This window comes from Acomys russatus, chromosome 18, assembly GCF_903995435.1.
Source record: "Acomys russatus chromosome 18, mAcoRus1.1, whole genome shotgun sequence".
Lineage (NCBI taxonomy): Eukaryota > Metazoa > Chordata > Mammalia > Rodentia > Muridae > Acomys > Acomys russatus.
In genome coordinates, this window is record NC_067154.1 from 42,402,279 (window position 1) to 42,424,661 (window position 22,383).

General features: G+C 43.0%; 1 protein-coding gene across 2 annotated transcripts in view; it reads right to left on the minus strand.

Annotated features, from left to right (window-relative positions):
* The window catches only part of Tbc1d4 (TBC1 domain family member 4), a 63,201-nt gene extending 61,029 nt beyond the window's left edge, over nt 1-2,172 (minus strand). For both annotated transcript variants that reach the window (XM_051160914.1, XM_051160913.1), the window contains exon 1: nt 1,545-2,172. In XM_051160914.1, coding sequence (XP_051016871.1) covers nt 1,545-2,102 — 558 coding nt within the window. In that variant the 5' untranslated portion in view covers nt 2,103-2,172. The remainder of the gene's footprint in view (nt 1-1,544) is intronic.
* Nucleotides 2,173-22,383: the final 20,211 nt, after the last annotated feature.

Genomic DNA, 22,383 nt, shown 5'->3' on the forward strand with positions numbered 1-22,383 from the left:
TACAATTCAATCCAAAGAATACAAATCACTTTTTGCAGTTAAGAAATGGTTTCCTTTTCAAAAATGTGGAACCTGGGGCTGGAGAGTCAAACGCACTTGTTGCTAACTACAGAGGACTCAGGTTCAATTCCCAGTAGCACATGGGAGTTCACAGCTGTCCATAACTCCAGTTCCAGAAACATGGTACACATACATATGTGCAGACAAAACACTCACGCTCATACAATAAGTAAATCCAAAAAAAAAAAAAAAAAAAAAAAAAAACATTTTGAACCTGGTAGCAGTGGCACACGCCTTTACTCCCAGCATTCAGGAGGCAGAGGCAGGTGGATCGCTGTGAGTTCGCGGCCAGCCTGGTCTACAAAGTGACTCCAGGACAGCCAAGGCTACACAGAGAAACCCTGTCTCGAAAAACAACAACAACAACAAAAGGCATTTTGAATGCACAACATTGCCTCAAGTCATGAATCTTAAAGTCATCAACTATTGAGTTGCATTACAGAATGTTCTCCAAAAGAGTCAATAAAATGACATATGCAGAACTGGGCCCAGGTAAAATTTTGGAAAGCAGATATTCCAAAAAACTAAAAAGAAGACCCGTGACTAGTAGAGAACAAATCTGGCAATCCAAAGAGGAGGAGAAAGCAACTTCACACATCACACAGAAAGTCCTGAGCCACTGTGACCACAAGCCTAGGTGGGGACTTTACAAGACCACAACAAAAAAACAAACACTGTGATCTGATGACGGCTAAAGACTGACTGCACGCTGTCTCCAAGACAAGGTCATATACCCAGTTACTCCTTCTCTCTAGAAGAATTCATTTTGCTCCTGCCTCCCAGGATTCATTCACACCTTAAAGTCAGCGCTAAGACTATAGTTTTATTAAAGAATGCATTTAGGAATCAACCCAAGCCAGATGCTGGTGATGGACACCTAGTATCCATCCCATGAGTCTGCTCCGAAGCTAAGAGAAAGTCTTTCATCCTCTCTGCCTCTCTGAGGCCCATAATGCATCTGTGTTCTTTCTTTGTCCGCTGCTTCTGCTTTTGGGGGGTGGGGGGAGAAAAAAGAAGGCACAAGTGTTCACTGTGGCTACTGGAATGAACAGAAAGAGAAGAGAGACAGGTGAGTCAGGACCACTGGGAGCATAGCTTCGCCTTTCAAGTGCAAACAAGAGTACAATTCCCAGAGCCCAGTTTAAAAAAAAAAAAAAAAAGAAGAGTATCATAAAATGTTGGTACGGCCAGTGCTGAGAAAGAAGAGACAGTGAATCACCCGGGCTCTGCCAGCCAACCAGCCCTGCATACTTCCAGAGCTCCAGACCAATAAGTGACCCTGCCTCAAACCAGAAGAAGGTGTCTCATGCCTAAGGAATGTACCCAAAGGTTGGCCTCTGGCCTGCACATGAACCGAGGCACGTGTGGACATTGACGCAAGCACGCACGTACGCACGCACGCACGCACATGCACTGACCAGGGAGAAGCTATAGCTGCCCAGCATCTTCAGAAGCTGCAAGCCAAAAGCCCCCTGCCAGCCTACCTGGAAGAGCATGGTTCTGTTCTTCTCCGAGTCGGAGGGCTGCACGTGACTGGGCGCGCTTGCATGCCTCCTTCTTGGCTGTGTTTTCTGGCTGTTCTCATGAACTTTCTTTTGCATGACGCCTGTGACGCTGCTGCACCGAGATCGGAACTCTTGCTGCTCATCCAAGCCACAGTCTTCCAAAATCCTCTCTGGGAAGCAAACCCGAGAGCTGGCCAGGGCAGGTTGGCTGGCCACGGCGGGGAGGCTGGCCAGGGAGGGTAGGGCACGGTGGTTGTTAGCTGTACTATCTGCCTTCTCAGGCAGGCTGTCATCAGAGGACACAGGAGACTCAGCCTCAAAGACAGCCACCTCGTCCCCGGGCTCGCTGCCTCTCTCGCCCTGCAGCCTCAGTCGCTGTTGCTCGTGCAGGCTGAACTTCTCCTTGCAGTCATCAATAAGGCTGGAGGGTGCTTTCTTATGGGTCACAATCACCCTCCCACAGTACAGCACTTCAAACTTCTGAGAGTTGTAGAAGGCGTCCTCATTGTCTTTGCTGGGTTTGGAGTCCTCCTTCATGGCAGCCTTGGATAACTGTCTGATGCTGCTGATCACATCTGGCACCTGGGGAAACAATTGAAGTCCTTTTAGTGGCATGCTCGGAGATCACTTGTTTACCTGACCTCTTGGCAGCACACAGAACAGTTTCTCAAGTACTGCGGCACCCACGGGAGACAGAGTTAGCGCTACTCTGATATTAACTGCTCCCTAGATGAGGGCCAAATGTCCACCTCTTCAGTGCACACACATGTAGACACAACTAACATGCCTCTAGATAGTTTCAATTCTGTAGAACTGATTATGAAAGGAAGACAGGATTTATTATTTCAAAGAATAGAAATTATTTTTTTTCTTCCATACTTCCCAGCATTCAAATCACCTACAATAATTAATTCCTGGATCATAACACAGATCCCAAATGTAGGTGTCGGTCCCCCCAAAATTCTTTCTATTTAGGAAAGAAGAACACCCATCCTATTCCCAGGGCTGCTCCATATTTGCTCTGTGTGTGTGTGTGTGTGTGTGTGTGGTGTGTGTGTGTGTGTGTGTGTGTGTGTGTGTGTGTGTGTGTGTGTGTGTGTGTTGTCCTTAAATTTTCTACTGATCATGTCAAGACCAGGATTTCTTCTCCTTCACACAGTTACTTAGGATTCAGTGCCAGAGCAGCCGTTGTTTTAAAGCAGCACACATATCAGCAAGCAAACCCGAGGGTTCCCTGTGGAGAGTCAAGTCCCATACTATCTTTGCAGTGACTGTCCAGGAAGTGCTGCCCCATGGGGGACAAAGTCAGGTGTCTCCCATGGGACTCAGAGCCTTAACCCTCTGTCCTCTACCTTCCTTAGTGCACGACTTACTCCACCTGGAGCGTCCAAAGTGCTGCAGAGTGAGCTGGATGAAACTCAGCGCTCCTGTAGAATGCATTTGTTTAAGTGCGCTGAATACAGCCGTATGAGAATGAGCTAGTTCCCAGTATGAACTCGGTCCCAGTAAACACTCTCCATCGGATTATCAACCCAAGGATCCCTAACTTCAGGTGTCTATAGTGCAAAATCAGAAGATACATATATGTAGATATATAGATATATGTGTGTATGTATGTATATGTATACGTATATATGTATGTATATATACATACATACACACATATACACATTGCATGAGTGACTGGTGCCTACAAAGACCAGAAGAGAGCTTCAGAGCCCTTGAACTGGAGTTAAAGATGGTGTAAGCCACCAAGTAGGTGATGACACTCAAACCTGGGTCCTCTACAAGAATAGCAAGTTCTCTTAACTGCCGAGCCACCTCTCCAGCCTCTTGCAGGAACTTTATCAGCTGCACTCTTTAAGTCTCACTTCTATCATTTAAATCATTTGTGTTCAGCCTCAGAGTCAGATTCTACAAGTGAGACTGTGTACAGTCTCTACTTTGGTCAAGTCGTCTCGACTCTTTATTGTCAAGTGGAGAATAGAGACTCTCGACTCTCCACCAAAACCCTCACCCATGGCTGAACTGCAACTTCTCTCTGAGACCACAGAAAAGGTCCAACACTTCAGAGAAATTCAGTGAATGGTTCCATTTACATAAGCAGAGCCTGCTATCCTGAATTGTAAACCATGTGGGTAATTTAACCTTCCAGTAATTTAACATGTTTACACCATAAATCCAACTTCAATTGCCTTTACTATCTTCTCCCAGACTGTGACTCACCACAGCTTCGGTGAACTGGGCCACAGATGCTAACTGCAACCCTGAGCTATGGTGGTCTGGCTGTTGTGTTTTCCTTGTGTGCACAGAGAAGCAACTCGAGCATCCTACAGCCTCTGCCTTCACACTCATCCTCCATGAGAACAGACAAACTTTTCATTAACATTACTGTGAGGACAGTAGGGTATCCACAGTAGAAAATGAATTATCACAGACACACAGAGACACACACACACACATACACACACAAATACAAATATCCTTTTTCTACACTTGCTTATGAGCTGCACCAAAAACGTTGTAATAGAATTAAAGGTTCTCTCCAGTACTGGCATATACCTGTTTTGGTAGACTGAATAGCACTCTCCTATAGCACAATGCTAAATGGTATTATTACTGTGCAGTTATGAGGATTGATGAATAAATGTGAGTCCTCTGTGCGTGTGTTACATCTGTCCAACATGTCTTTCCTGTACTGTAACATACAAGGTTCACGTGAGAACAACCTAAGCTGTGGTGATTTGCTTCTTATCAAATTCTTCTCTGTGACTAGGAGGAAACACTTAGGCTCAAAATGTGAATGAATACTGCCAAGTGTGTGCGTGTGTGTGTGCATGCGTGTGTGTGTGTGTGTGCCCTCAAAAATTGAGAACCATAGCTTCTCCTTCTTTTCATTACTCATTCACAGTAGAAAGTGTCTGTGTGTTTCCAGAACACCCCCGAATGCTACATTTCAATTACTTGTGTTATGGCAACAAACATCTCCACTGCTCAGACACTGCTTGCAGCCCACACAGCCTGATTCAGACTTAACGGTTAGTTCAAGGCGCCGTTTTTTATTCTGGGCAACATTTACACTCTAGCAGCAACAAAAACCAGAAAAGATGCCAGGCAGCTAGACATTAGGAAGATTCTGTTCCTTGGCCGACTCTGCCAGTGTTTTCTCAGTTACTAGTGGGGAGTGTTATTCCACTCCTGCAAACTAGAGATCTCCAACTGTCCAGCATGCACTCTAGATACTTAAGAATGAAAGGACCAAATGGACCGAAAAGTGCCCACTTAGCCAAAATCTGTGACTCTGTTTCCAGATCAGTGTCAACATAATGTAACATCATCTTAACATTAATCCAGAAAAGGCCTACAACACTGGAATTATTAATTTCCAGTAATGCCTAATAATTTAACAGACAATACAACAAAGGGAGCCGTTTCAAGTGTCTAGTGCCACTTAGAAAAGGCACAGGGCCACCTTTAGCTGATATTTCGTTGTTACACCTCCAGGGCCTCAATAAGACAACAGATTCAAGTACCAAGACTCAAACATTAAAGTGAGCCACACCCTGGATCCCTCCAGCTCCCCCTAAAAGTGCTACTAGCTCCTTTGGGTGTGTATTGCTATTTATCACCATCTAAACACGATTATTTACTTTTACATTACAAAGAGAACACTAATACTACCACTACCATACAACTGTCTAAACTTTAGACTTTAAAGGCTTCAGAATAAAACCCTGGTGTGCAAAAAACACCAAAGAAAGATACCTTTGATCAGGAAGCCAGCTGATGTCGGCATCTTCACAGGCAGCATGCTGTAAACTAGACTGACGGCCTACCCAGCTTTCCCCCTCTGTCTCGCTCTATCAGAAAAAGCCAGCTACAGTTTTTCTGTTATTGCATAAGTCCACATTATCACTGTGTGGCCAATGAAAAGACTTCCCAACCGTAATTGCTTCAAAAGTTAAGTATCTCCTGAGTCTACAGTCAAGAAATACACAGATTGCTGGAGATGAAGGCGCCAAAGCTTTGGCTGTTTTTAAACAAAAGAAGACATGCCTTATTTTTAATGACTATCCCTTTCTTTTGCTCTTTAGCCGTGTGTCTAACATTTACAAATTGTGAAGATAACAGAAGATTAGTCTATAGTAAAAGGTCATATTCCTAATGGGGATTAGATAGACTTCAGTAAATATTTTTAAATGGATGCTAACGAGAACATAGAAGTATACTTCCTAAAATAACACTTTTGAAAGATCGATTAGGCCTAATATATATATGTATATATACAGTTGATGTGAGCTTAGTTGATGGGCTCATCATCAATCTTTTTCTAATAACTACAAGTGAGTATAGCAGTGTTAAGATAAAGAAAAAATATATAATTTGAGGGAAAATATTACAATGTCAAATAAATTGAAAGAGCTATCTACATCTGGGAATAACAGTCCAGTGTAGCCTCGTCCACACAGAAAATAATAAGGAGGGGCTGGAGAAATGGCTTGGTGGTTAAGAGCACTGACTGCCCTTCAAGATGACCTGGGTTCAATTCCCAGCACCCATAGGGCAGCTCACAACTGTCAGTAACTCCAAGATCTGGCACCCTCACACAGACAAACATGCAGACAAAATACCAATGCACATAAAATAAAATTAAATAAATTTAAAGAAAGAAAAAATAAGGAGTGTGTCTTGTAAATAACATATGCCTTTAGAGCAGTAGGTTCTCATCCTGTGGGTTGCGTATCAGATGTTTACATTATGATTAATAAAAGTAGCAGTATTACAGTTATGAAGCAGCAACAAAATAACTTTATGATTGGGGGTCACCACAACATGAGGAACTGTATTAAAGGGTTGCAGCATCAGAGAGGTTGAGAACTACTACCTCAGAGGAAGGGTAGTTCTTTGTAATTCTCCTGTGTTTAAGAAGGAAGGTTATATGGGTAGAGAGATGGCTGGGTTTAAAGGACAACTTCCCTCATCCAGAAGACCAGAGTTCGGTTCCCAGCAAGCATGCACAAGGACACACAGCTAGCTGAAGCTCTAGCTCCAGGAGACCTGATGCCCTCTTCTGAGCTCTGTGGGCACTCCCACTAATGCACACAAACACACTAAAAAAAAAAGAAGAGAAGAAGAAAAGAAGGGAAAAGAAAAGAATAAAACAAGGAGATGGATCGCCTAGGCAGTATGAGATGTTGGAAGCAGAAGGGCATGAAGCAAAATCGAGCATTTTAAGGAGAGTAATTGGGTAATTCAATGGCACCACTTCTATCAGGCTCCAAACAGTGTCATCATCATCAAACAATGACAGTTAACGGGAGGTATGCACACACACCGTGAAGCAGCTTGTTTTATATTAGAGAAACACTACCAGTCTTAGGTATTTCCCTAGGTAGACACTGTTGCCTTGGCAGCACACGCAGTTCACACCATCGTTTGAGGTGAGGCTGTTGGAAAGCGTCATCTTACGACTTTTAGATGCTCTCTCCCCTCGCAGCCCAGGCTGATCTTGAGTTCTGAAGCCCAAGCAACTGGCCACCCTCAGCCCACCAAGCTTGACTACAGACAGGCATGTGCTGTCACACACAGCTTAGCTTTTAACTTTCTCCCACAATTCCTTCAGAATCTCTGCACTTGGCTTAAAACTCTAAGTTATTATCTCAAAGTAGATGTTCCACCACAGTAAGATAAAGTTTAATCTTGGGTGGGTGCAGATTCAAAATAGACTACAGGAATAGAGCAAGTTTACAATCACAGAATTGAGCCGGGCGTGGTGGGTGGCACATGGCTTTAATCCCAGAACTCTGGAGGCAGAGATGGGCAGATCGCTGTGAGTTCGAGGCCAGCCTGCTCTACAAAGTGAGTCTAGGACAGCCAAGGGTACACAGAGAAACCCTATCTCAAAAAAAAAAAAACAAAACAAAAGCAAACAAACAAAAAATAAACAACCACAAAAAAAAAAAAAAACCACCTCACAGAATTGCAAAGCCTTGGTGCCCTGAAGAAGTCTCTATCTTATTTCAAAACTAACTTCTCACATCAAAAGCTAAAGCAATAAAGAAGATAATGAGATTAAAAGAGACTGTCCAGGGCGCCAAAGAAAGCAGAGCCCAAAAGCTTTGTGACTTGAATCAGACTCCTCTGAGCAGCTTTGGCTTTGATCTCCTGGCTACAAGCCAAGATGGTTTCCTCTTAGCCTAAGCTTTATAGTCTTTGGCAACCCCCTGCTCCGTTGCTCCAACCCCTAGTAACAACACAGCTTTTCTCTTATCACTGTTTTCCTGATATTGAGTTAGCATGGGGCAGAGCTGTTAAACTTTTTACCAAGTTCTTCCCAGATTCTGTATCACTGCTCACACAGTGTTGAATTCCATCTGTGGAGAGTTTAATGTTTTAGTTTTTTTACTTATGTGTTTGTGCATGTGCGTATGTATGTGGGTGACCACAGAGGCCAGAAAGGGGCATCCAAGCCCTGAGAGGCGGGTTACAGGTGGTTTGAGCTCTGGGAAGCAAACCCTCACCGCTGAGCCAGCTCTCCAGGCCCAAGACGACCTATGACCATTACAAATTGCAGAGCCACATACCATACCTAGCAGTAACTCAAGGAAACCTTGGGGAACCACATGCCTTTAATCCCAGCGTTCAGGAGGCAGAGGCAAGCGGATCGCTGTGAGTTCGAGGCCAGCCTGGTCTACAAAGCAAGTCCAGGACAGCCAAGGCTACACAGAGAGACCCTGTCTCAAAAAACTAAGAAAAAAAAAAAAAAAAAAAAAAAAAAGACAATAGGACACAGAGTGAGGTCGGTGATAAGAAGCTAAGAAAAAAGTCATCATGTGCCCTGTCACCAGTAAACCACTGTTTTGAAACAGATACAGTTCATTGGGTGGCGTGGTAGAAAAGCTCAGAGCATCATAGCCTTTGCCCTCATGGACAGCCCTACTCCAGTACCTATTGCTGCCAACAGAAGGGTCTGCAGTCTTCCACCTGGAAATTGTAAATCATAATGTTTATCTGAGAGGTAAAGTCAAGGGAAAATCGGAATAAAGTGAGTGAACATACCTGAAAAGGTTGGCACAGTAAAATAGCCAATAATGTTTAATTAAAGCTAAGGTATAAATCTGTTCTGTGCTAATCAAAGAGGCCATGTCATAAACAATCTGGCCTTCGTGAATTAGGAGGAAGTGATAGAGATGAGGGAAAAAAAATACTGAGGATTTTAGAGAATGAAAATTTCCAAGAAGAAATCTGAATAAGACTCTTCACAATTTTAAAGAATGGACTGTCTGTAAAAGATGGAGGGTTAAGTCAAGGCCGGTAGAGACTTCGGTCCTACAGATATCGGAAGAGGCACAGTCCATGCACTGGGAACAACATGTTCAAGGCTCTGAGCCTGGTGTGTCCAGGCAAGTGCAGGAAGTCCGTGGGGGGGGGGGGGGGGGGGGGACGGACGGTGAGGGAATGAGCAGGCATTATGACCTGAGGCGACTCTGTGAGCAGAGACTGGCATCATACAAGCCTTGAAGGGCTTCACAGTTAGTCTTACTGTGACTGGCTGAGTGGGGAAACGACATGAGTTAGGTTACATTTTCTAAGGACCCCTTTGGCTACCACATGGAAAACAGATACCTGGGCCCGCCCAGGCAAAGCTGCCAGTGGCTTACACCAGAGCAACCGTCGGGGAGGCAGCAAGCAGCAGCGGGCAAGCATCTCCACATAACCCTAGAGATACAGTGTGGATTTCAATATCCCTGAGCTGGGGGACAGGAAACAGAGAGGTCAGGATAACTTTGTATTTGGGAGGCAGAGGAATTAGGGGGTGCACAGCTACAGTGCCACAGGCTGGGAGGGGCAGCTGAAGGCGTCAGGAGCTTGGATTGGGTCTTACTAGGGTCGATTCAAAAACAATTTCGGGAACGAAGCCTGCAGCAACAGGAACAGAATAAATATTAAGGCAGGAGAGATAGGAGGGAAATGGCGAGGGCTGAAGAGTTATCACTCGTTGCTATTTCAGACGACGAGGGTTCTATTCCCAGCACTCATGTGGCGGCTCACAACCATCTGTAATTCTAGTTCCAAGGAATCGGATGCTCCCTATTGATCTCTTTAAGTACCAGGCACACACTTGGTGCATAGACATACATGCAGACAAAACACTCATAATACACAGAAAAATAATAAATCTAAAGAAAGCATTACAAATAAAAACGTTTAAATGATGGTTTCCCATTATGACCAATGATAAGGGACAAACTGGTAAGCTATAAAAAGAGGGCAGAATTGCAGGAACAATGTCCTCACGTGAGCAAAAGGGAAGAGACAGCGCAACTGAGGCAAGAACAGTTCAATGGCTGGGGAGGGGGCACTGCAAAGGCACTGATGTAGGCAAGCATGGGGTACAGTTCGCAGGCTTACTTCTTCCACTCCTTCACTCTCCTGTAAATCCCAAGGCACGATCATGCAAGAGCTGAGGCCAGGAAGATACAACAGAACATCGAATGTAAGACTTGAACTTAATCAAAGTTACTATAAGCTAAGTTGTGAGGCAGAGTTATCTTGAAATCTTTTTTTTTTTTTGAGACAGGATTTCTTGGCTGTCCTGGACTAACTTTGTAGACCAGGCTGGCTTCGAACTCACAGCAATCCACCTGCCTCTGCTTCCTGAGTGCTGGAATTAAAGACGTGAGCCACCACCGCCCAGCGTTATCTTGAAATCTTAAGGCTACGCTTTCTGAGGTCTCACGGAGACAATTATAATTTAACTGAAGGGTTAAATATCTTAGCCAGTAAGAAACAAGAAAACAAATGAATGTCTCCCTTGCTTGCTTTCTCCTTTGTTCTGAAATCGCAGTCCATGGGACTGTACCACCCACATTCAGGGCCGGCCTTCCCTCTTCATTAAAATCTCTTGGAGACACTCCCACAGACAGGCCTAAAGGTGTGGCTCCTAGGTAATTCCAAATTCAGTGGGGTTAACAGTGCAGATTAACATCACAAATACATTTTGGAATAAGTCTGCACATACTTAGGGTAAAAGAGAATATTTTGCATCTTACCAAAAATGGCTGGCTATCAAGTATTTGTGTCACCTATAAAAAGTAATTCTCTATTTCTTTTCCTATGTAGACACAATTTACAAAAAGTCAAATGGAAAACAAAGTCATGGAAACATAAGAGCAAAACTTCTTGTATACTCAAGAATGTTAATTGTGGCAAAATAGAGTATAATACTATAAAACACTGTAAATCGCTGCTATTTATGACGACATTGTGAGATCCTTGGTTCTGAATCCTGCATAACCCTGCAGCCAACACAAAGCACAGTGAACCAAGCTATTGATTCTGTTAGTAGAAATATGTTCCTAATGCTGTTTAATACTGCTTGCGTTTACTTCAATGACCACTAGGGGGACTGTTCTCACATGGACGAGCATAAGTACTGTAACTACAAAAGAGTAATACTGGAAAAAAAAAAAAACAATAGTTTGTAAAAATATTACTACCATTGCTCTAATTTTAGGCTCATAAAGTAACCAATTAGAAGTAAAGTAACTGGAAATTTGACTAATTAAATGTATGCCTATCAAATTAGCAACCTAATCTTTATAAGTTACTTTGAAAAAATGTTTACCATGAAGTTGGGATTTAATGACTTTGAGCCTGTTACGTATGTTCACAGAGAACATAATAAGCATTATAAGAAAACTATGTCTTGGTATTCTATCATGATATACGAAAATATAAAGCCTTCTAAACAAAATATCAAAAAAGGACAGTTAATCAATTTCAACTCATGAAATGTCTGAACTCAAGGGGGGAAGACAGATTTGAGCAAGGCGTGATTGTGCAACGGAATGGGGGAAAGGGGGCAAATGCTAAGCCCAGAGGATCTGGACACCACAAGTCCACTGAGATCAGTAGAGAGCGTTGTAATGGTATCAGGAAACAAAAACGCCACACATTTCTCAGAAACCTATTTCTGTCCTGGCGTTCCATATTGCTTCAGATATTTATAACAGCACAAGAGATCTTTCACGTTGTAGATAAAGTAATACACAACAGTCTTCATTATCCAGGGCCTGCAGTTTCTTGCAAACATTATTATTAATCACTAAAGGTGCATATGTCCATCTTCTTCCAAGAAAAAACAAAAACAAAAAACAAAACCATCCTAACTGCATATCGCCGAAAGATAAAAAGAAAACAAACAATTGCCTCTCTCCAAAAATAGGCTAGAAGGAAGGGCAGGCGGGGGCATCCAGATGCCTCGCTGACCCGGGCTGGTACATTCGACCCCTGAGAGAAGAATGCGGGTCTCCCCACAGACATGATTCCTCCTGGAGCTCTCTACCATCCTGTCTCAACCCTCACAGTAAGTAGATTTTACCCTCTTGGAAAGAACAGGAGTGAGAGTGAAGTCTGACACAGCTATTGTCAGTAAACAGAAACGTGACATATGGTGTCTTCCAGCAAGGTTACCTTTTGGGCTATCAGTACATGCTCAGATCTGAAACACAGTTAGCTTCCCTCACCCAGGGAAAGCTCTTACCAGAAACTATGACGTCAGCTCTCACAGAAGCAGAGCAGAGGGGATTCCTCACTGGTCAATTAAAAAATTAAAAAAAAAAAAAAAAAAATCACAGTCACCTCACCTTCCCTCTCCACCAAAGGGAATGCAAATGATATGATTTTTCCTGTCAATTTTGATAACAGAAAACAACAAGAAAAATAACTTGAGACTATGAGGGGCTTGCAGAAGTAACATACTTATGTGTACTTCACAGTTTTGAAAGCAGCTTAATAAAGGCCTACCCTTGAAATCTCTGAGATGGCACCACACTGCTTGAGAGATGTCTGACAGCTCATGAGGGGCCCTACCCACCTTCAGATGCATGCTGCCTGTTAGCGTGCCTTTCTCGGTCAACAGAACTCAATCTTGATCCTCCTTGATAGCTTCATTAACAGTATAATCAAAGATCTCAAGAGGATGCTTCTACTTAAGAAACTTTATAAATACCACACACTTGTCTGTGGATTTTTAAGTTCTTTAATGTCTTTGTCCTTGGACATTTATACTGATTTGTGACACTAACATACTTTTTTAAGAATATAGTGGCCTTGGGCTGGGGAAATGGTTCTATGAGCAAGTGTTTGCACATGGACCCAAGTTCAGATCCCCAGCACCTCCACAAAAGCCAAGCATGGATGGGGGTGCCAAACTGTGATCCCAGCAATTGAGAGACTGACCAGTGGATGCTAGAGACTCATTAGCCAGCTTGCTTATCCTGATGTACACACCTGGCCTCAACATTTCCCTGAATGGAAGATAAAGGCACCCTGGGGGAGGGGGTTAGCTGATGAACTCCTGGCCTCTTGCAACCCTTGCCCACGCCAGGACTCCTTCCTTCATGTGATGGGTTCCATTCTTTCCTAAGAGCTGTAGCTAATAACACCCGTTTGTGAGAATATACATGAATATGTCCATTAAGAAACGATTAATATTTTATAAAAACCTGTGGAATTCAATCAGCAGGACTGGCTTCATCAATCATGATTAAAATTGAAAAACAATAAGGGATTACACAATAATAAGTAATGTTCCTCTAAGGACAAAACACAGTTGAGGAGGATGGTGTGGGGGAGGGCAGGGGGAGATGGTGTAGCAGTTAAAAGTGCTTCCTCTTCAGCTGTGAAGATCAGAGACCAGACTCAACACTCACATAACAAGCTGAGCATCCCCGCAAACACCTAAACCCCAGCTCCAAGTAGGGGCAGAAACATGATTTCTCAAGCTGTCTGCCTTCCAGTCTGGCCTAGACATGATCCCAGGTTCTCAGAGGAGCTATTCCTTAAATGAAAAGGCAGAGAGTGATAAAAGTTGGACCCTGGATGCCTATATCTGGGTCTCCCTGCACAAGCGCATCCACATACCTACACCTACATCATATACGCATGCACACCAAACACACACACACACACACACACACACACACACACACACACACACACACACACACAGACCACTACAAATAATTTTTAAATAAAATTAAATTAAAAATTAATATTCTTTATTTAAAGTGCAGTTGAAGGCTTAGGGCAGTTGGGTATTATTTATTGTCCTTAAATACAGACAGTCTGGTTCCTTCTATTTTTAGCTTCTCTATCCGATCCTTTGATCTTAAATATTGGCAACTATACTCCAGGCTACAAGGCATAGAAAGAAAAGCAAACGAGAAAAAGAGGGGTATCACTCCTTCACACACACACACACACACACACACACACACACTCACACACACACACTCACACACTCACACACTCATGCAGATACAGACATATATGCACATATACAGACGTGCACATATACATGCATACATACATTCAAATACATATACATGCATTCACAGGCCTGCACACATACCATACCATGGACATTCTCTTAAGCAAAGTTTCTTAAGGAAATGGTGCACAGTAAATCTACTTACACCCCACTGGCCAGCACAAGAGGACCTTTTAGCAAAAGAATAGCTAAGAATTATACTTCTGTCTCTAGAGGGCAACTGGCAACACACCAAGTTTTGATGCTATCTCCAGAGAGGGGAGAAGAGGCGTGAGGAATGACATATGTTCTTGCCGTAATTGCCAGTGATGCCTTGCAATCAGTCAGTGCTCCTCAACAAGAAAAGCTGGTGGTAGAGGGAATTCAAATAGCTGCACCACAGAACGACTCTAAAAAGAAAGAAATCGGACCAAAAGGTACAGAAATGTGTGCGGAAGTAAAGAGAGATTTTACTGGCTACTTCAAAAACTTCCCAAACTGGGATGATGGGGCCTTACCCCTCCTTGCTACTGACGTGCTGGGGGAGGGGAGGAATCATTATCCTCAGACTGTACCACTAGTGAGCCACCGGGTTCTACTGGAGTCTTCAAAACCATCATGGCTCCCGTCACCCAGGTTAAACTCAGTGGGTCACAGAACAGAGCAAAAAAAGACATTGGGTTACATAATTTTAATTCTAAACTTTCCCACAACCCAGAGTCATGTGGAACAGTGGTTCTCAATTTCCCCAGTGCTGGGACCCTTTCATATAAATCCTCATTTAGCGGTGATTCCCCAACCATAAAATCATTTTCATTGCTACTTCACAACTGTAAATTTGCTCCTGATATGGATCATAATGCTAATGTCTAATACGCAGGACATCTGATATGCAACTCCTGTGAACCAAGGGGCCGCAACCCACAGGTTGAGAACCATTATCTACAAAGAGACCTTGCACTGCACTGCCAAGATTGGTTTAGCCTGTAAACATTGGTGTGAGAAGACCTAGCCCGTCATGGGTGCTACCGCTCCCTGGACTACAGGGACCAGGTGAAGCCCAGGTAAGTAAAAGCAGACAGCATGCATGCATTCATTCCCTTGTGTGTGGCGTGACTACCTGTCACAGGCTCCTGCTGCTGAAACTTCCCTACATACTAGTCTGTAGCCTGGAATTTGAAGCCAAATAAACCTCTCTTCCATTGATTTCTCCCCCAGGGTAGTTTATCTCATGAACAGGAAAGAAACTAGGACAGACCTGGTTATAACGAGGAGACCTGTAGGGAAGGGTGGGGGGGACTTACGAGGGTCGGGGGTAAGAGTGAGGAGGGGTGAGAGTAACCAGAATGCACTGTATACGTGCATGGCATTATCAAAGAACAATTTTAGTTAGGAAGATCAGCTTTCCCAATGACAAGCTTTGAAAGACAATCGCAGGGCTATTCCTCATAGCTCAAAACCAGTGGAGGGGTTTCCACAGTCACACACTAGCATGCTACACGCACAGCCCATCACTGAGAACATCAGCCTGATGCTCTTACAGTGACTTCTCCACTGCCACAGGGGCAGCCACAGGGCGACGGACACCCACTTAAAACATGTCGACCTACAATGACTTTCTGGCATGTATTCCTCTGCCCTGATCCCAAAACAGTGCGGGCAATAAATAAACCAAAGTAATAGCTTCAATTTCATAGTTGCATTTTAGCACAGGAAATACAGATTTAATTCATGCCAACAAGCCAGATGTAGGAAACGCATCTTGTTTGTAGGTAGCATTCATCTTGTCACAGAAATTTACTGAGCAGTAAAGAGTCACTTGCCATTGCTTATAGCTTGCCACTTCAATCTTCTGAGGTGTGCACTATAGACATCCGTATCCACAGATAGTGTGTGCTGTGCACATCGTGAATTTTCTGTCTGGCTCCTCGTGGGAGCCATGCCTTCACTGGAACACAGCAGGGAAATCTCCATCTCCTAGTCATCTGCTAAATCCATCTCAAAAATGGTAGCGGAAAGAAAGCCTACACCAAAGTGAGACAGTGAAGTGTCAAAATACGCCACCAACACTCTCCAAGACGTACACCCCTGATCGCAGCTGGCTGTGCAAGAGTAATAGCCATGACTATATGCTTGTTTTTATACATGTTGTTCTGTATATCTATAGAAAGCTAACACACAAATTTCTTTTTGATTCTCTCCCAACCTTATACTTGCTCTTAGGAGTGGCTCTGAAAACCATCAGGAACAAGAGGTCCAACAAGAGCATGGAGGCCCACTTGAAACAATTATGCAGTGCAAAGACCACTGCACTACTCTACAGGCACTACAGGTCTGTCCTCAAACAGATGAGGGCAGAAAAGTAGTGTCCAGTAATATACTAAATGCATGCAACTTATTATTCTAGTTGCTAGGACATGTTGATTGCCTTTTCCCTTTTAAAATAAAATCATCTTATGATTTGGGAGTAAAGAGCAAGGCCATGGGCAGCATTTTGTTAGTATAAGGCTCATTTGATATCTTTTCAGCCCTAGTTTCTGGTTTCTGCATGCACTAATTTGTATAACAAACACTCAGGAATATTTTCACAGCTTCTCTACACATCCTCGGTCAGGAAGCAGGGGGAGAGAAACCCAGGTGCTCAGCTTGTTTTTCCCTGTTCTCTTAGCCCAGGTCCCGAACCTCTGGAACCCCACTTCCCACATTCAGGGTAAGTCTCTAAGACTCAGTTAGGCATGACCAGAGGTGTACCTGCTCTTCCAGAGGACAGAAATTTGATTCCCAGCACCCACATGGCAGCTCCCAACCATCTATAACTCTAGTCTCTGGGCATGTGATACCCGCTCCTGGTCTCCTTGGGCACCTGGCCCACATGTTGTACACAAACATACACACAGTCACCATATCAAATAAGATAAGTAAACAGCACTTGTCTTTCACTGTATTTCAATTAGACAACACTGCCTCAGGATTCTAACTACATGTGCCATTTAACATCATGTGAGATGTCATGAATTGTATAAAAATCCTACTCTGAAACTTTTATCTAGAAGTGACGTCATTCTCATGTCCATCCATGGTGCATGGTAGCACCCCATAAACATTTATTAAATAACCTGCTAATATTCGGGGTTTATCCTCACGGTGCTTTACGCATTTAGAGTCATATACAATTAGTCCCTACTAGACTCTGAACTACTAGTTTTTATTCTTTCTTACTTCAGGACCCCATTAACCCAAAATGCCTGGCACCAAGAAACGTTTGAGATTTGGAATATTTATCAAATTTAAGAAAAGTTAGCAAATTTATCATACATACCAATGAAACATTTGGGGAACAGGACCTAAGTCTAACCACGAAATGTTACATTTCATTCACCTCACATATGTAGTTGAAGATACTTTTATTTTTATGTATTATTTTCAATGCATTTCTGTTTTGACTATGCTCCATCGCTGAGATCACAGGTAGGAATTTTCAATTGGACAGTCAAGCCACACTCAAAAGTTCTGGGCCATTTTAGAGTGCAAATCTTCAGATTAAGGATTCTCAGTCTGTCCGTGTTTCTGGGCTCACTGACGTCACACTGATTTTTCCTCTCCCTGTATGAGTCTTTCACACTTCCTGCTCTCCAGTTTGGAAACCACTTCTAACCTTATCTCTAGTGAGCTATCATGAACCATGTGCCTTGCTGGACGCCCGGAAGTGCTCCATCAGATCAGCTGAGGAGTAAGTCTCTAGCTTCCAAAACTTTTACGTCAATGTGGGAACATAAGAGTATGAGCCCAAAGAAGTGAAGACTCAATGTCAATAAGAATAATTTATATTGATGCTAAGTAAATGGTTCTCATGTGATTATATTATAGGCTACAAAAATAATTTGAGAAAGATTATTCACTCAGCTCAGTAATGCACAAAAGTTGTCCTTCTGATTTTAAACACTCCTAATGACACTTAAAAGAACTTCAGGAAAAGTTTCCAATGAACTTTCTTGCCTTTATTCAATATTCCTAAAAGTTATAATGGCCTACAAATATCGGATAAATATAAATATTGAATAAACACATATGCTCCCTTTGAGACTAGAGAATAGAAAGTTAAGAACATGAAAATGTCACCAATAAATCTTCCACACAGAATGCCTGACACCTTTGCAGCGAATAAGAAGATGCCCACAGAGAACAGGGAGCAGGGGAAGAAGGAAGCTTAATCACTACCTGCCTATAAGGGTAGGAAGAAAGTGCCTCTGCCCACATCCATTTTAGGGATGCTTTCTTCCACGGTCACTGCCAACTGATGCTTACTTCTAGGGCCAAGACGCAGCATCAGCTTCTCCAAACACTAGAGACTCTCATTCAACACGCTCATCTTGCTAAACTTGGCCACACATCTAGCATGTGACTCACACTCATTGTATGTTTACAAAAAGAAGGAGGAGGAGGGAGGGAGGAAGGAAGGAAGGAAGGAAGGAAGGAAGGAAGGAAGGAAGGAAGGAAGCAATGAAGGAAAAATTAATGAAGAATCAAAAAGGTGGTTCTATTCACCTGAGCTCACAGGAGAGTAGTCTCCAAGTTCTAGTACCAGCTGAAAATCAGATGCTGCTCTGAGAAGCAAGAGCCTGAATGGCAGCTGACAGAAATACAGGAAGAAACTGCAAGGGATTGGCTGAGAATATATCTGTAAGGACCATTGTTGGACTAACTATGTGCTCATCTGGATCCAATGGCTAGCCTATTTGTTGGACTTAGTGTGTACTCTTCTGGACTCTAATGGAGGTCATCAAGTTCTTGTCATGGCCTCCTGCTCAGAGTGTCCTCAGTGTTTTGGCTCCCTTAATCTTGCAGCAGTCTTTGAGGTAAGTCTATTATCTTCTTCACCTTATTGGTAAGAAAGTGTCTCAGATGACAGAAGTTTTAACTTACAGAATCACATTAACTAAGTCAGGAAAGTGAATGTGATGCTTCCCAACACGAGAGAAAGTCTGTAAAGATACCCACAAGTAGACACCGAGTACAAGGCTTAGTTCATGATCAACTGGGTGTGTCTTAAAGCTCATAGATTGTGCTATGGTCTTGAATAATTTAGGATAATTTCATAAACACTGCCAGCTTGAGTCTATGTTACAAAGAGAGCTTACTCATAACTATTAAGCAGAAAACAAAAGCACTGATAAAGTGCTTGGCTTTATGGCTCAGCTACATGGTCATAAATCTATCAGTACTAAAACACTTAATATAAGAATAAAAAGTTTAACATGGACATTCAAAACACAAGGTGTTATGACCTACTTTGTGCTTCAAAATGTGACTTAATATTTTTCCATGACAATAACTTAGATACCCATTGTCGTTTTTAAAGTACTTTCTAGATAAACTCTCTTTAAAGCCTGATAGGCTCCTCAGAGCAGCGTTTCTCTACCTTCCTAATGCTGAGACCCTTTTGTAGGCTCAATTTTCTTAACCAATATATTTCATTACAACTTATTAACCGAGCGTACATCACTTATAACCCGACTAACCAAACAAATAGGAAAAGAGGACTAAGGAACACAATAACAAAACCATAAGGATATCAGTTCCGAGGAGCGATTCTCCTGGCTTAATTAGCAGGATTTCTTCTGCCGAAACCTGAAGTAACCAAAACCTGGAAGCTCAGCAGGAGCCGGAGTCCCGAAGCCTTCCCTTGAGCAGTTCTCTCTAGGAGCCTCTCGAAGTGGAGCCAAAACTATCCAAAGTCTCCCAAAAGCCTCGCCTCCAGATCTGGGCTCCTTTATATATCTCCTCCCGGAGTCTGTTCACGGGATCTTTTCAGCTGGCACCAATCAAGCTCCGGCACGAGGTGGTTGGCCTTCTAGTGAATTAACCTCACCTGTTGTCTCACCAGACGGCTCCGATCCCACACTTGGGATCCTAAAAAACAGGTTTCTCTCTCCTGCACCCTTTAATATAGTTCTTCATGTTGTGGCGACCCACAACCACACAATTATTTTGCTGCTACTTCAGAGTGTAATTTTGTCATTGTTATGAATCACAGTGTCACTATTTGATATGCAGGATATCTGATATGCGACCCTTTCAAAGGGTCATTCAACCTCCAAAGGGGTCACAGCCCACAGGTGCCCTGCAGTTTCAAGGTATATAACTACAGCTACAATATTTATCATTTTAGGAATCCCAACTGAGGGGCAGAAGAGATGGCACTGATTGGTCATGCAGATGATCTGGATGCCACTACCAACATCCACATGGCATCTTACAACCATCTGTAATTTCAGTTCCAGGGATCCAACAGCCAGCCCTTGGCCTCTATGGGCACAGGGCATGTACATGGTGTGCATAGGTACAATTATGCAAACAATCATATGCATAAGTTAAAAATGAAACATTTTTAAGAAAGAAATCACAACTGAGGAGATTTTTTTTATTGTTGTTTGTTTTGTTTGGAGTTATATGGGAGGTTGGGACTGTATGTCACACGTGTGCAATACCCGCAGAGGACAGAAGGGGGCATCAGATTCCTGGAGCTGGTTATTTGTGCGTGTGAGTCTGCTGAAGCTGGTGCTGGGAAATGAGCTCTGGTTTTCTGAAAGACCAGAAAGGGCTTGTAACCACTGAGCCATTTCTCTACCTCCCCATACAACCAAGGAGATGTTTTTTTTTTTTTTTCTAATCTGAAAACCACTCATTATGTAATAACTATATTTTATTAAACAGAAAAATGAATTAGAAGACTGATAGTGTTTCATAATTTTGCAGTAGTGAGTTCTTTCCAGTTTTACATTGAAACTGTCTGACTCAAAGGGAAGCCGAGATATATATATATATCCTTTTCGGACAATAGTAAATATTCACTTTTGATGTACCATCTCCAAACTCAAAATGTGGTGATGGTTTCTTAAAACGTTGTGGCAACATGAAATCTAAACTTTAACTGAGATACTTTCTATCGCCTCTGTTCATTGCAGTCCATTTCTTGGCCTTACTCTTCAAATAGATTGTTGAAAACTCCAGAACTCTGAAACCTATGCACTGACTTTTTAGAAACTATAGTTGTGCAAGTGTTAACTTTTTTTTTTTTTTGAAACATCAAAATGTCACACTTGTTAATCTAACCAATAATCCATTCAAGTCTTTAGTACTGGCAAACTATCAAGCCCGTGGTGACAACACAAGCTTTTCCCAAATTTTAAATGCCATCAGTGGTTTTCCTTGAAGTGGCAAGATCTCTTTGTTCCTTTTCAAGAAAGTGCCACTGACTCTTTGCTGCTGAGTCATCCTTTCAAATAAAAATGTTCCACAAAACGGTGGCTGCTCCACTCACTCGTGTTAAGCTTTTTGCAGCTGCCTATTAGAGTGGGCCAAGCTCTCCTGACACCTTGCAGTTCTGTGGGTCAGAGTTCAGTATAAATCTGACGTCCTCATAACAGAAATCCTCACTGAAATCTCCAGTGAGAACCACTTTCCATGAGGCCAGCAAGAACCATTTTCCATGTGCCCCGAGGGCTGTCAATCTCATTTTCTGGCTGTCACACAAAGGCTGTTCCTAGCTTCCAGTGGGTCCTCAGCATTCCATGGAGGATGGCTTCCTTAGTCTATCTTCAGAGCTAGCATTATTAGGTGGAGTCCTTCACACATCTCATCGTCAATCCCTCTGCCTTCATCCTCCCATTGTAAAGACCCAGAGCAATATGGCTAGGTGGCACCCACCCAGGTGACCCAGGATTAGCATCCTGCCCCACATTACTTCTGCCACATGAGTAAGATCAACACAGGCTTCTGGGATGGAGGCACAGTTGTAGAAACCAGGCCCGACTGGGCTGCCTGCCTGTCTTGCTGTTTCATGTCCTGTTTCTAGCAGCTTCCATGTCTGTGTTTATCTTGGTTAGCTAGTCATGTTTACTGCTCTGAGAACGTGCCCCTCCCTTCCTCGAGACTTTTCCTCCTGTGTGCAATCACCTCTTGAGGGATTTCACCTGGGAGGAGGATTCCTGTTTTGCTGCCTATAAGAAGGCTCTTTGGAACTCTGAAGACGAGTATAATAAACCGCTGCCACGGCTGCTGCTCTCTTAGCACGAAGGACCTGCTGTGTGAGTGTGTGTGTATGAGTTAAATCTGAAGTCCCTCGCCCTCGACTCGGTACCACAGTGGCGCAGGCGCCACACAGAGTTGTATTTGCACAGCTGTGAGTGCTTACCACTCAATTCATACACCTACACAGTGATTTCTCTCTAGGCAATGGCTGTTGGGGGCTATACAACTGAGTTTTATCACATATTCTAATAAAAGTAGTCAAATTATAATTGAGTGATTTCTCAGTGCATTCTTAAGGGCTCTTGGCTTTAATTTTTCTTGCCTATAAATAGTTATTTACTTATTTATTTAGATAAGACTTAAATCTGCAGCTCAGGCAGACTTGAAACTCATGATCCTCCTGCCTCCAGCTCCCAAGTGCTGGGACTAAGCTGTATGCCTACAAATTATTTTTTACATAAGTGTTTTTAT